Below are 15,642 nucleotides of genomic sequence, written 5' to 3' on the forward strand. Positions count from 1 at the left end.
TGTGTGTGTGTGTGTGTGTGTGTGTGTGTGTGTGTGTGTGTGTGTGTGTGTGGTGACCTAGTAACAGCAGACAGAGAAAGAAAGAGGGCTGGTCAGCACTTGCCCTCTCAACCCTGCTAGCTTCGCAGCACACCCAAGGAGGCAGGGCGAGGGAGGGTGGGGGGGGGGACACAAGGGAGAAAGAGAGAGAGAGAGAGACAGAGAGAGGGAGGGAGAGTATATCCACTCCATCTTTTCCAGCTCCTCTTGTCAATGCCTTGTCGAGTTTTCGGTGTGAGTTTGTAAGTTTTTAAGGTTATTTGAGGAGAAGCTAACCCTGGCCTCCTTTTTCTCCCCCCGCCCCCTCGCCATGCAAAACAAAGGTGCCTGTTCTTTTTAATGGACACCCCCCCACCCCCCCCAGCGATTCAGTGTTAGCAAAGACAACTTTTTGAGGTCAGTCAGATATCGACGAAACCTTAACACCACATAATAAAACAGTCGTTCTCAGATTGAGGTGGGGAAAGCGGGAGTGTTTGGCCGACAGCCACAGGCATGGCCTAAGGCTGAGAGGGAGAAAATCCAAAAAACAGAGTGACAAAAAGCAAAAAAAAAAAAACAACTTAAAAAACCAAAGAGGTCTTTAAAGGAGGTAGTTTGGACCTACCTTTACACACAGTTCATTATTCCCAATCTACTGCCCAGTGCCATTTGTCTTTCCAAAAAATTTTTAAAAAAATGTTTGAAAATGTTTCCTGATGTGAAAAAACAGACTTCATATATAAAGACTATTTTAAAGTATAGATTTTTATTTAAGAAGATTCCACTGAACACACACACACACACACACACACACACACACACACACACACACACCATTATCATCTTGCATATGTTTATCGTCATTGTCCCACTTTTGTCCTGAACTGTTCAGTCCTGCTGAAACCTGATTAAAGGCTGTGCCATAGTTTAAAGCACTTATTGTGTATCATGTTATTTCTTTCCTTTTTTTTAATATACCGGTACATCCCCTGCTGCTCTGCGGACTGTCCCTCCCCCCCTGGCTCTTTATCCAGCCTACTAGAAACCAGTGTGCCGTGAAGCCGGTGCGCCATGCCAGCGTGAGCACCGGAGAAGAAGGAGAGGTAGAGAAAAAAAGGAAACGGAAAAAAAAGAGTAAATCATAGATGGTGTAAAGTGGTGGAGCTCAGAGATAAATCACAGTTGTGCTCTTAAACTCCTCCTGGTTCGACTGAACCGAACATGACTACTTGTATTTTTGAGGAGGGGGGGCGGAAATCCTCTTCAACCTAATCCGGAGAGTGATAAGAATATGGCACTGGAACTTTAAACTCGCAGTTACCCAATTATATTTTAAGGAAGTGACAATGTGGATGAGACGATTTTTATTCTGAACAAAAAAACTTGAATTTTGGTGTGTGTGTGTGTGTGTGTGTGTGTGTGTGTGTGTGTGTGTGTGTGTGTGTGTGTGTGTGTGTCACGTCCGAGCGCGAGGATGCTGAGGTCTCCGCGTAACTTTTTTCCTGTTTGTACTTTGTCCTGACTTATCGTTGGAAAAATAAAATATGGTTACTCCTAAAAACATGAAAAAAATATTGATTAAAAAACGAGGGGAGTGAATTTAGACTCACTCACAACAACAGTGTGTTAGAACCAAAACCGTGCCATGCATCCTTGGAGAGGCTTTTGTGCGTAAAGACAGCAGCGGCAAAGGGAGAGGCAAGGTTCCAATTCCCTGAACACCCCCCCCCCCTCCACACACACACACACACACACACACACACACACACACACACGAGCACACACATGAGCACACACAAAACCGGAGATTTAATGTGAGGAGGGACTGGCATAAATTACAGACCTTTATGCGTGAAACACACGCTCACAAACACACAGGCGGAAATGGCTTTAATGTCCACAGGAGCTACTTAAGTGTATAAGTGTGTGCGCGTGCTCAACTGAAACTGTGGCCATCTTTAAAATTGTTGGAATCGGTTTTTTCAGAATTGTTTATGATTAACTTTATCACATGTACACCCGTTTTCCTCGCGTCTTTAAATAGATATTTGGCTCTCACACACACTCTCACATATGAGTCACCCACGATGCTGTCATAATATTTCTATGCGAGTCTGCCTCTATAGAGTATGCTGCCTGTGATTCCAGCGAACTTTAATATGTCGCCGCAGATTCATTTCCCAGTGTGATGAACAAGAGGAAAGAAATAAATCTGCTCATTGGTGAAACTTGTGTATCACACATGCGGGAGAGCAGAGTTTTGTTTTAATATCAGCAGGAACACGAGCACAGCGGTGTTTTGTGATATCTATCCAACAGGCCCAATGGCAAGAATTAACAACATCTGAATTTTATACGTTGCATAGTAAGTAAAGTATTTGTTCCTTTCGTGACACAAACACAAACTAGTTCAATCGTTTTGATGTATAAAAAAGAATTACAATCACGGTCCATAATAACATCTGGGGGGAATGAAATGGAGAAGCACGAGTCTGCGTCGTGCGCAAAAAAAGGCAACTTTTTGGGACAGGCACAAGAAGTTTTGCTCTATTTCACAATAAGTTTTATAATTTACTAACGATACAGTAATTCATTGAGGATGACACTATAAACAACAGAGAGCATCATCTAACACTGCAAATCTCCTCTTTTACAAACCTCGATCCCCAAACAGTTTCAAACATAGATTAGTTCCAGTGATGATTTTAGCAGATTTGATTTAATTACGCACACGTTTACTCGCTATTAAAATAAAGAAACACAATTGAATAACTTTTTTTTGCAACACATAACAGTTTATTTAAGGTTTAACAACAAGCTCAAGCTTTAAATCATCGTCTGTATATGTTTTATAAAGTTTTATGCAAACGTGGATCAGAGATGAATGATCGGTGTCCTCTTGATGTTGCACTCTCTCGTTCTCTCTCTCTCTCTCTCCCATCTTACTCCATACACACACTCACACACTTACACACACCACGAGTCACTGACTTCATATTCCTGAACAAAATGTAAACTTACTAAAACAAATAAATCACCAAAGTAGGACTATATCAATACGTAAATCTTTCTTTTTCCTTGGATCATTGAAAATGTACTTTTTTTTTAAAAGAAAATGTGCACAAATGGGAAATCTTCTTGGAGAAATAATGTTGGTATTTATAAAATAATAACGCACACTTTGTGTAATTTAATCGGTTTGTATTCTGTGAAACATTCACACTTTGGCGCTGACTTTTATTTCACACATCGTTGAATGAAAGAAAGCTACACCTCCGTTAATATTCAGCATCAACTCCAAGTGAAAAGCGCACCGTTTGTTCAATCTCTCCGTTCACATCTGGTACAGTACATAACAAAACTTAAAGGCTTTCCATCCTGAACCCAGCTCAGACTAGTAGGCAATACAACTTTAGGACCTACATTTTGGTGCGTAAATGTCTCAGGTTTTGTTGCTTTCATCTGTTGGATGAAACGCCTTAAACGCGCTGAATGAGTCGGTTATGTTTATTTGGGTTTATCGGAGTGTTCAAGCGATTGGCGTCTGTTTCAATCAAAGCCTCTCTCTCTCTCTCTCTCCCTCTCTCTCTCCGTCTCTCTTCCATCCTGTCCCTCCAACACTCCAGTCCTGTAAGTTTGGCGTCAGTGCCTTCCTTATGTCTGTTTCTAAATCCTCGTTTCTGAACACGACCAACATGACAAAAGGGTTTCATTTTCAACAAAGAGCAAGTTTAACAGTCCGTGTATCCAGATGCGCTTCAAACAACACGAGGAGAAGATGGAAAAAAAACAGGAGGGCCTCCTTTTAAAAAAAATAATTCATGCAACGGATAGGACAAAATGTGTGAATCACTCCAGGAACAGGGTTTTTAATTTAAATTGAGTTATGGACATATTACATTCACTTTTATTTGACTTGGTGTTTAAAGGTTCGAATGGAACTTAGTTATTTTTTTTAGTAAATTATCATCATGACAACTGCGTAAAAAATGTTGCAATAATCACCGCTGAGCACAACAATGGCACATTAGAGTGAGCACCTCAGCAGGTAACACCACCGGTTTGTACGAAAGTCTATTCTTATTGTGCACATAATAACACACGGAGCAAATTAAGGTTTTTTTAATCCTGGCGCAAATCAGCAAAATCCGCACAGAGCCTGGCATTAAAATATTTCCAAACTTCATATGTAGTGATCAGAGAAAAAAATATTTAATTGTCCGAACGTTTTGCAACTTCTATTCATGAAAAAAATGTAAATATGAGAATAAAATGACGCCGCCTTAAGAAGCAGAAAACAATCAGACTCCATATCTGAAGGTGAAAATGCGAAACAGTAAGGCAGCGCGCTCCCTGACGGGCGTTTCAGAAAGTGGACTGTGTCAATCAGACCGAGAGGAGAGCGTGCGCGACGGTGTTTGCGCGTGTGAATGAGTATTATGTGTAAGTGTACGCTGCGGGGTGGGAGGGGGTATTGTAGTATCGCGGGGAACGTGCGCACCGCAGCTGTGTGTGTGAATGTGTGTGTGTGTGAGTGTGTGTGTGGTGTGTGTGTGTGTGTGTGTGACACTGATGGATGCGCCAATGGAAAGACGGACAGATGCTTGGGCGGATCTAACGGCATGCAGTGGTGGAGCGGCGCACACAGTCGCGGCGAGATTAGGAAGAAAACATCCTCGTATCGGCGGAGAGTCACAAATCATCAATCCTTCCCCACCGAGCCCCGGTGAACGGATGAGGAACGGACAGACTCCCCCGGTTTTACCACGAGAAGCGACAACCAAGAGGACGGCTGAGGAGATCTGATTCCCTCGGCGGATCGAGAAAAGAAAGCGGTTTCTCTGCTTATTGACGAGCGTGAGAGACGAGGCGCAGCCAGCACCACATCTGGCGCAAAGGGGAAGACAGGAAGAGAGAGAAAGAGAGAAAGACAGCCTTCGCCAACTCACCCCCTTTTTTTTGCTCTCCCTTGATCAACCACCAAGCTTCTTTTATCCTTATCCCGCCTTGTGAAGCTGCTCGTCCCAACCTGAGGATTGCCTGAAAAATACAGGAGAATATTTTTTACCCGCTTCACCAACTCAGCTGAATCCACATTAAAAAAAAAAAAACTTTTATCACTCACTTTAAGGTGAGAAAGGGACCATCGGACTCTCAAGAAAAATCTGAACAACTACCATAACAACTGAGGAGGATTTTTGAACTTACCTGTAAAGAAAAAAAAAAGTACTTATTCCATTCAAGGACAGCGCTCTGAGAGGCTTTTTGCGCCTCTCCGGTGACTTGAGGCGCCGCTGGAAGGAGAGCGGAGCGCATGTGTGTGACTCGCTGCGTGGCTGATTTAAATAGTTCCTATCAGGCCACGTAAAGGGGAGAAAAGTACCAACAGCAGCCAACAAAGTGTTTGGCAGAAAGGCGCTTGAGCTGGGCTGATCCGTGCGCTCCAGCCAGCCCAGCCTGCATGCATGGGAGCAGCCTGAGCCCGTCCCTCCTCCTCCTCCTCCTTTCTGCTGTACATTATTACAACAAGGGAGACCCAATCAAGCACGTATCTCATCGATTCACGCACACACAGACACGCATACACTCACGCGCAGTACCACTAACACGCACACGCGCACACACACACACACACACATACACGCGTACTGAGTGTGTGACTTGCCCCTCAGCGGATTTTTCCAAAACGCTCTCGGACAAAAATCTCGTAGCCGCGCCAGGCAGGCAAGGGCAGCGTGTGGGCGACCAGTCCCGGTCGTCACCTCCTTCTTCTTCTCCTCCTCTCCTTCCTCCTTCCTCCTCCTCCTCTTTCCTCCTCCGCTGTCGGTCCCAAGAATAACAAACTGAAAAAGCTGCATGTTTTTTTCTTCTTCTTGCTCACCCCCTAACTGGACTTGCCAAGGGGGCGATTTGGATTTTTTATGAGATGGTTTCAGGCACGTTTCAGCTGCTTCACCTCTTGGCTTTGAATCGTGCTTGATTCCCGGGCGAAGGGGGAGACGCGAAACCTCATGGATCACCCCGTGAAGTAAGTATGCATTTCCGTTACGTCCCTGTCAACCTGCGCGTTGCTTGTTAACGATACTGTATATGTGTGTGTGTGTGTGTGTGTGTGTGTGTGTGTGTTTTTGTTAGGCTGCCATGTGTCTGCATGATTCATCCGCAATGTGACTGACATTACGCACATTTTATTTTTTTTAACCGTAACCAAGAGGTTGTGATTAGCCCGCTCGTTTGGAATAAACGGCTCTACAAAAGAGGCAGTGAATGACAGAACGAGAGTGAGAGGGGGCAAGAGAGGCAGAGAGAGAGAGAGAGAGAGAGCGAGTGGGAAGAGAGACAGGGAGCTACGTGACGCCTATCAGCGGCGGAGAGGTTGAGCCGTAGAGGAGGGCGCAGGGCTTCAGTTGTGTCAGCTCTTGATGTGTTGTCCCCTTGTTTTGCGGACTTTTGACTGACGCGATCATTTGGTTTTTATCCCTTCAAGCTTGCCTGTTGCAGCCGCCGACGCCGAGTAGCGAGGATCAGACGGAGGCACGAGGCGCTTTTCAAACCTCCCTTCTTGTGTTTTTTTTCTACCGCGGAGCACCCCCCTTCTGTTCCTGCTACCCAAACGCGTCCATCCAAAGCCGGAGCGGGCGACACAGCGACCGACGGGGAGAGAGCAGCAAACCGGGGGTTCATTCCCCCCTCCCCATTCCTTTTATTTATTTTTTTTACTATCCTCGCATCTGCTGGCTCTTTTTCTTCTGATTCGAAAACTGCACACCCTCCTCTGCTTTCACCCACCCGCCTCGATCTATGTGGGAGCCCTGAGAGCGCACCCAGGGGGGGAAACTGTGTATCAAAGCCTTGAGGATCCCCTAGGCAACCTCGGATCACCGGGGCCACAGAAGAACTCCCAGCCGGACCCCCGCTGCCGACATGCCGCGGAGGAAGCAGGAAGCGCCCCGGCGCGCCTCAGGTACGCACTGGCTTTGGTTTGCGTGAAATGTACTTCTCTTCTTCTTCTTCTTCTTCTTCTTCTTCTTCTTCTTCTGCTTCTCTCTTTGTGCATCCCCTCCTCCCCGCCTCCCTCATCCACTTACTTTTCATTGATATCTCTCTCACCCTCGCCCTAACATTTATGTTCAACAACATATTTTGTTGTGATCTATAAACTAGGAATGAAAGGGCAAACATGTGGCACACTGTGGATACTTTTCTCAGCTTCACAGAGCCTCGAACACAACTTTTGTTTTCTGATAGGAGACATCTTTTAGTGTGTGTCACTGAAATCACTTCACAATCAGCTTATGTGCAACAGCAACCACTATGCTCTGTTACACCTCCTCTTTTGGGTGGATTTTTTTTTTATAATTCAAAGAATTTTAACTGCACATTCTCCATCTTTTAATTTAAGAACATCATGTAAACACAACCGACCGTCTATTATTGTGGTCATCAGTCAGTAAGTAGAGCAGTCATCAACAGAGGACATGAATCCCTGTTTGTCTGAGTTGCTGATTTGATTTGCTTTTTCAACCAAAAATGTCCAAAGTTTACAGTTTCCAGCCACTTGCATTTATTGTCTGTTTTTCTCTGGACTCTTCAAATTCAGCCTCTTTGGGGGTTCGAACAGGAAAACATTTGTCACCTTGTAATGACGCTTTGTACAGCTTTAATTTTTGTTTTGTGTTTTAAGACGTGTTTCAAAATGTCTGATGTTAAAGGAAATGATGCTCAGATTATTTTTTCTTTTTGATTTCATATTTACATAAATATTACAAGAAGCGGGTTGTGTATATTTAGATGTAACTGGTTACTTAGAGTAGCCCTAATCACCCTATCGCCTCTCGAAAAGGTCACAGGTCAGGCGCTGCGTACCACTGCACGTCTTTTAGAACTCAGTGAGAACATTTTACGTTCTCCTTTTTCCCCTCTTCTTTATTTCCTCTCAGAGAACTTGATCTTTCATTGGTCCCTCTCTACCTATTTTCACTTGTTTGCGGCGCCTCTCTCCTCCCCCTCGGCTGCTGGTAGATATTGATTGTGGAATTAAGGATCTATACTGTGGAGGTTTTTTGGGAGCCCTGGGGTCAGTTGACTGTCACAGAGGCCCTTTGATGCTTTGCTGATTTCTGTTTGGGACGTCAGATTATCTCCAGAACAGCCCGATGCTGCACGAGAAGTTCATGCTTTTTAGTCACATTTGTCTAAAGTAGTCAGTATGTTTGTATTTTTCCTCCTTTAATTTAATTAAAGCATTATTCTGTTTTACTAATAGGTTGTGTTTGATCGCCTGCCATACACACGTACACAATCGTGTTGCTGAATTATCCTCAACAGGAAGTTGTAAATAGTTTTTATTCATATTATGGGGTTTTTCGGGAGCTCATTTCATCCCTGTTCTATCCGTGAATTAGTTTGAAAGGTTTTGTTACTTTTTACTCTTCCACAAAAAGCTTTTCTAATTATCTGTTATCTGTTATTAGTCCTGATTGTCTGCTCCTTTCAGACTTTCAGACTTTCAAACTGCACTTCAACCCTCTTTGTTTTGCACGAGGTCGTCCATCTGTTTTCTTCCTCCCCTTCTTCTCCTTCTCTTCTTCTTCTTCTTCTTCATGTTTCTGGGAAAGACTTTTCTCCTCTAGTCTAAAGATTATTCCACAGCCCGGGGAAGGGAGTGTATACTGGAAGAGAGCTTTAATGGACAATTGCCATCTTTGATTTGATGCCTGATTGATCACCTGTCATCTGGCCGAGCCTTTGATCTGTTCATTCCCGATAAGTGTCAATAAATCACCCCCCGCCCCCCTCCTCCCCTCCTCCTTTCTCCCCTCCTCCTGTCTCTCGCTCACTCTTGTAGCAGAGAAGAGGCCTGCTGAAGTCACGTCTGGCCTTCACAAACTACACGACATTAGCACCATCATTTAATTGCAGCTTTGCGTCTCGTCTGTGGCGTTAGACTTCCTTCTTCTTCCCAGCTCACCTCAGATGTGACGGAGTTAAAACGTTTTTATTTCATGTTCTCATCAGATCACGGGAGATGAATAATTTGTGTTCATTTACACATTTCCTAGACAAGTTAAATCTATTATGTAGCTTTTGTCCCGTAGTAAATATGGCTTTGAAACCTTTAACTGTATACATATTTATTGCTGTGAATTTTAATTATCTTTATTATGCATGACCTTTAGAATTTAATGTAAGCCGTTTTTGAATCAGTGCAACCTCGTTTGCAACTTTCTGTAACTCCAAAGGAGGTAAAAAGTGGCCTACCAGTACACACACACACACACACACACACTTTCTAACACATAATTACATATGAGCAGTGGTGCATGCACATGCTGCAATGACTTCATAGTACATATGTGCAATAGTTTTTTTTTTTCTTGCACACACACACTCACATGGAGTGGTTTGAAAAATGTAACTATTAGCCTAATCGTGAGGCGGAAGACTGGTTTGCTCCATCAGAAGGAGCCGTCAGAGAGACTTTGTTTCATATTTGATTTAATTGTCTGCCCTCTGACAGCCACATTCATCAATGGCCCTAATGGTCAATCAGAGGCTGGCACACAGAGAGAGAGAGAGAGAGAGAGAGAGAGAGAGAGTCTTATGTATTCTCAGCCCAGGGCCTTACTTGATCACAATGTTTTAGCCCTAATGGACACAATGGGAGGAGGGGGGGGGGGCAACAGAATGGGTGGACGGACGGATAGATGGATAGATGGATGGATGGATGGATGGATGGCGGGGTTGACTGAAAGCCCTTTTATTCAGCTGGAATGAGCGAGCGAGTGCGCCGGAGAGAAAATGAGGCATTTATTTTCCTCTGATGAGAGAACGAGAACAAACACGAGGCAGGGCGAAAGGAGGAGTTTCATTTTAGGCTATTGGCAGCTTCTGATTTTTCTTTTTTTTTTTAACCCTCCTTCCCTCCCTCCCTCCCTCCCTCCCTTGTTCACAGCTGCAACGTATAAGGCTGAGAGGAACTGCATGGCACACACAAAGAGTGATGACAAATTGATTGTGCCGTAGTGATGGCGGGAGTTATGGGAGGATGGCAAATGATAGGCCTTGATTAGGAACTTTGGGGGGGTGCAGAGAACGACCGGCCCAGCTTTGTTTTTTTTTTATTTCCAGAGCTTACTTTCCTTACTCCTTTCCCTCTCTTTTATCTCCATGATTCACTTCATAGTCTGCATCCAGAAAATGAGCCCCCCCCCCTCCCACCCCACCCCACCCCGATGTGGTTACAGGCAGCAGGTCGCTCATACGGAGCTTCAGTGATTCATTCAACCATCAGATTTGTACAAATGACATAAACCCGTAAATCTGGTGAAAGGTCAGAGTGTTTATGGAAAGGTTCGTTTGGACCTGCTGATTTAGAACCCGTCATGTGTTTTTCATTACAGAAAACAGAACATGTGTGTACCCTCTTTAAGTCTGCTCTCCTGCACAAGAACACAGAGATAGCCTTTCGTTTTTTTCTCTCGACAGTATCTCCATCTTTTCCAACGATCCCACACACACTCTGCCTTTTTCCTTACAAACACGCACGCTCTTCCGCCCGGCGACGGAGCGCACTCAGCTGTCTAAAAAAGAGGAGTTGTTTTGCCAGCTTCATTAGCGTTTTCCTAATTAGCCGAGCATCTGATGGATCTCTGACAGGCCTAATGATTGGAGATGACAAGCTCCGCACACTGTCACGCTCGCCAATTAGGTCTGCGGCATAGTTTGGATGTAATCAACTTGATCTTACACTGTCCTCATTTGCTCCCCCCCTCCCCCTGATCCCTCCATAGACTCGCCTTTTGCCCCAACATAGGTATAGCCGACTCTTTGGACAAGGGGTTGCTTGTAATTAGAAGGACGGCTGCCAGTTGGATATGAAGCTAATCCAAGTCGTTAGGAAAAAAAACACATTTGTTTCTTTTGTGTGTACATCCTAAAAAAATCTCTGGCTAATTTGTGCACACATGTATACGTGCGACACGCATCATTCTCCGAGTGAGGGTGTTTATTTTCGCAGCGCCCGACTTCAGGAAAGGACAAAGCTCCGCCGAGCAGGGGGGCTTTTGTCCGCGGGCTTCAAAGCGAGCCCCCGACCAAACAGATCATTGTTAAGCGAGAGGAAGCTCAAACATCAAACATGCAGAATATTATTTTACATTTTTTTAACAGTTCCAACTTTTTACATGTCCTCACATGAGCAGCGGCACACCTATTGTTTCACAGCTATGCATTTCAAAAAGGGAGGATGTTTAGCCGCAAGAAGCAGCTGCATGGGGTTAACATAGCAACGAGTGCGTGTGAGTGTGTGTGTGTGTGTGTGTGTGTGTGTGTGTGTGTGCCTTCGTCCTATGGAGCCCCGCTGCAGATTGATGACGTTGACACTGGTCATTATTAGCTACTCAATGACACTTTCCCAGAGTGGAAACACCTATCATCAGCATGGTGTCCAAAGAGGCTAAGCATGATTTATGTAAATATTAACATCAAGACAGATCTGGTTCTGTCCGACGGGAGATAGATGGCAGCCGAGGAGGAAAAGCAGCTGATTTCTGTGATTTCTCTGCCTCCGCCTGTGAGTGTGTGCGCGTGTGATTGATTGTAGATGAGAGCGAGAGATTAATCATGCTTGATGTGTGTTAACGTTGCACTCGCGGTGGATCTAAGTCGAGATGCAGTGGCCCACTTAGATATACTCACTCACACACAGATTCACAGGGAAGCGGGTACACACTCAACTCGCACATACAATAGTGAAACACACACACACACACATTTGAAGAAGCAGAGGATTTTGCATGCATTAAAGCTCATGCATTTGTTTTTACAGTCCATTTTATAACGCCAAGCGACCTCTATGAAAGCAGATGCACTGATCCTGTTAAACAGTAGAACATCCTGGCACCTTGAAGCATATCCTCTGGTCCCGTACAGTGGACTATCTAATGAAACATGTCTATATAATGAAGGTAATTAACCTTGTTTATAAAGGTGCTTGATGATTCTGTTAATGATTTCATTAAAAAAAAGCACCTTTCACACAGTCCACCGTTAGAGTCAGTCACAAAAAAAGACACCTTTCTGTGTCATTTCTGGCAGCTGGAGTCAAGAAGTAACATATGAAGTGTGTGTTTTTATATATAGTGATATTAATGGATACCTAACCTTCAACCTGCTTACAGAACTTTATGCTTCTTTGAGCGATGTTTAGAGAATTTACCGCAGCTTAGATAAATGAAAACTCAGATTTTTCAAGAAAAAAACACAAACATGTCGTCTTTGTCCGAACATTCCTTTAATCCTCACAGCCATCTCTTGTTTTTAGTCTTTTGTATTTGTGTCCATCGTCAACATCACAAAGCCTGTAAGAGGTCCTGTAAGACATGCGAGAAGAATCACTCATTGAAAGATGATATTCAGAGGTTACTCGTCCCTGACGTGAAAGTCGTCCACTCGAGATTTCTAATCAAGTGGATTTATTTGAATATCAGCGCTTCACAGTTTCCCCATCTGCAGTCTCACTCATCTGAAAGGTGGGTTTTTTTTTTTTATATGCAAGACTTCAACTTTAAACCAGACTCAAACTAATATGTTTTTTATTTTTATTTTTTAAATGCAAACTCAGACGTTAAATCGTTAAATCTCCTGACAGATCATGCGAGCGAAGGACAATAAAAATGTTGGAGAGGTTTCTTTAAATTGAAGTGAGATTAAAAGAAAACATTTCCATGAACATTTCCATACTTTGTTGAGGGATTGCAATAAAAATACAATTTGATAAACTATAGCTCTTCAAATAGAAGTAAAGACAGTTAGTGAAAGGCTGTCATGTTTCAGACAGTCACATATTTTTCTACTGCATTCTTTAGTTTACTTAAATGCATAAACCAAAGGGTCACACTGAGGATAGATGTAATCACAATTAGAAATTAATTTTATGTCAATGTCTCAGATTATGAAGGAGATTTGACTTCATTTTATTTTATTTTGAAATCAAATGTCACGGTAAAATCAGTCGTACTCAGACTCACATTGTTTTTCGACTCATCATGATTTACAAATATTCACCTGAAGTTTTTTTTAACATAATGTGCAAGTTTGTCGGACTCTTTTGACCACGACCATAAAAAAGATGTTCATATTTTCATTCATTTTTTTTTGTATGCTAGTGACCACCAGCCCAAGTCCCCCACAAGAGGCTGCAGGATAAAATCATTCTGCTGAAAAATAGCAAAAATTAGATTAACTTTTGTAATTATATGAAAGACTCAAAACCTTCAATTGAGACCAAATGGGATTCAAATATGGGGTCAAAAGTTTGGAAATCATCGTTGTTAGACGTTCATTTTTTACAAGCTAGCTAACTCAGCCCGATAAAGTTGAGGTCACACTGCAAAAACATCGAATCTTCAGCTCTTCAGTCAGAGCATTTGTCAGGTCAAAAATATTTAATTACATTTATTACAAGCCACATTCACCAAGTCCAGAAAAAAACATCTTATTTTTAAGATGGAAAAGCAAAAGTATAAGGGTTGAATTGTTTGGAATAAGTGAAAAATATCTGAGAATGCAGCGAGCACATTCGACTGAAGTGTCTTAAAATGAGAAGAAGACTCAGAAAACGTTGGTATGTCATACATTGTCAGATAAATATGGTTTATTATAAGTGCAATGAGATATTTTCAACTAGTGATTAGACTAATGCACTTGCTAATATTGTAGTTTTTGCAGTGTAGCCAGTTGTAGTTTTTATTCATAATAAAAGATCTCTGCTCCCTCTGTGTATCTCTTTAACTCCCAAATCTGCCTCCGACTGAATCTAGCACGATTCCTAACTCTTTGCATGTCCGCTGAGCTGAGAACCCGGTGAGCCCGGGGTCCCTGCGTGCCAGTCTCAGTCCTGCTCCCTACATTACTTTGTGTGGAGTGAGTCTTTCCCAGGCAGCTAACTGACATTGTGATTAGTTATGGCCCTTCTTCTGCTTTTCTCCTCGTGCTCCTGCCCGCACCACGCTCTGCCACAATGAACCCCGCAGACGCAGAGAGGGAGAAGATATAAAGTGGGAGAACTGTTGCATAGTTAAATATTCTATCATAGGGAAAGACAGAAAGGTAATGAGATTGTAAAAAAGATTATGTGCACGGGGAAAAAGAGGGAGAGTAGGAGCGAATGAAAAAGCAAGCGAGTAGACAAACGACAATCATAGAGAGAGAGAGAGACAGACAGAGTGAGAGGGAGGAAAAAGACGGGTAGGGAGGGAGGGAGGGGAGTAGAGCCCCCTCTTCTCCTCCTCCCTCCCTCCCTCCTTCCCTTCCTTGAGGATAAGTGGCTGATGGTTTATAAACAGTGTTTCTTTCCCTCCCTCTCCAAGAATCTTCCGTCATGGCTCCCATTAGGTTGACAGCTGTCAATTAGAGCTCCCTTGGTCTGGCGCTCTGCACTTTATTGCAGGCAGTTGATGCTGTCATTTTGCTCCCAGTTTCGCCTTGAGCGTTATCACGAGCGCTCAAACAGTCAATAGCTGATGCATCAGCAGTTATTTCTTAAATTGGCTCACAAGGCTGCATCCTTTCCTCGTTTTTTTTTTCCTTTCACCCCCCCCCCCCAATTTCTCTGCCTCTCACTCCTCACTCTGCCTCCTCCTTGCTCTCCTTTTTCCCATCCCCAAAGATTGTTTTGTGAGAAGAGACGAATGTGGTGTGCCTGTGGAGGGGTGCATGGGTGTAAAAAGAGTTGAGGAGAGGGTGCACAGGAGAGCGCACACACACACACACATGTAATGAAATACGCTGTAGACACAGTATCTCCACAAAACAGATCGACGGTTTGAAATATGTCTCTCTATTTCAAGATAGAGGCAGAAGAAACAGACATTACATCTTTTGTGTTTTATTTATCGATTATATTTTATACGTTATACCTCATTCTGCCCTTCTAAAATATCTTTAAAATGGCTTGTGAACAACGAAAACTTCATTTTCTGAATGTCGATTGCAATTAAAGACGCAAAAAGTAAGATACAGGCGAAGCATTGTGCAGCGGCATTGTTTCTCAGAAAGACGAACAAAACAATAAACCTGCTGAAAACAGACTTTTTACACGATTCTAGTAAAAATCAAACACCTGTTTTGTTACCAAGGCAACCAAAAAGGAAAGTCCAACTCTCCTCATATTCGGTTATTTTTTTTATTTTTTAAATTTAACACAAATTGTAATCTAACTCCTCCACATTATCTGAATTGTACAGATTTCATTGGCAATGTTTGTGTCCATCTAGACAGTGCTCTCTCACTTTCTCTCGTTTGGGTTCAAATCTGTCGTTTTTTTTAAAATGTCAGTACAGTATCATTAAAATAAAAGAGATTGTCTCGTTTTAAAACACTTGGTATCAAAAAGTTTCGAACCCTAACTTTGTTCTGGACCTATAAGGTTATTGGTCGCATCACAAACAGAAGCCACTTGCGGTGAGGTCTAAATCAAAGAGCATCCTGGGAAATTAGCTCAAACAGGAAATGGAGCGACTGGGCTTGCACACACATGCACACACACTTCCTGTACTCACACTAAGCAGACATATGTGTATTTACTGTTATGACTTAAGACTCGACCGGCTGTATTAT

General features: G+C 43.1%; 1 protein-coding gene across 2 annotated transcripts in view; it reads left to right on the forward strand.

Moving 5' to 3' along the window:
• Window positions 1–4,420: 4,420 nt before the first annotated feature.
• Window positions 4,421–15,642, forward strand: part of tshz3b (teashirt zinc finger homeobox 3b) — a 39,829-nt gene continuing 28,607 nt past the window's right edge. Inside the window, exons 1-2 of one of the 2 annotated variants that reach the window (XM_061047448.1) lie at window positions 4,421–6,049; window positions 6,509–6,985. In XM_061047448.1, the coding sequence (XP_060903431.1) occupies window positions 6,946–6,985 (40 nt within the window). In that variant the 5' untranslated portion in view covers window positions 4,421–6,049; window positions 6,509–6,945. Of the gene's footprint in view, window positions 6,050–6,079; window positions 6,986–15,642 lie in introns of those variants that run through there. The other variant, XM_061048174.1, reaches the window with a different exon arrangement.

The sequence above is a fragment of the Labrus mixtus genome, chromosome 1, assembly GCF_963584025.1.
Source record: "Labrus mixtus chromosome 1, fLabMix1.1, whole genome shotgun sequence".
Taxonomy (NCBI): Eukaryota; Metazoa; Chordata; class Actinopteri; order Labriformes; family Labridae; genus Labrus; species Labrus mixtus.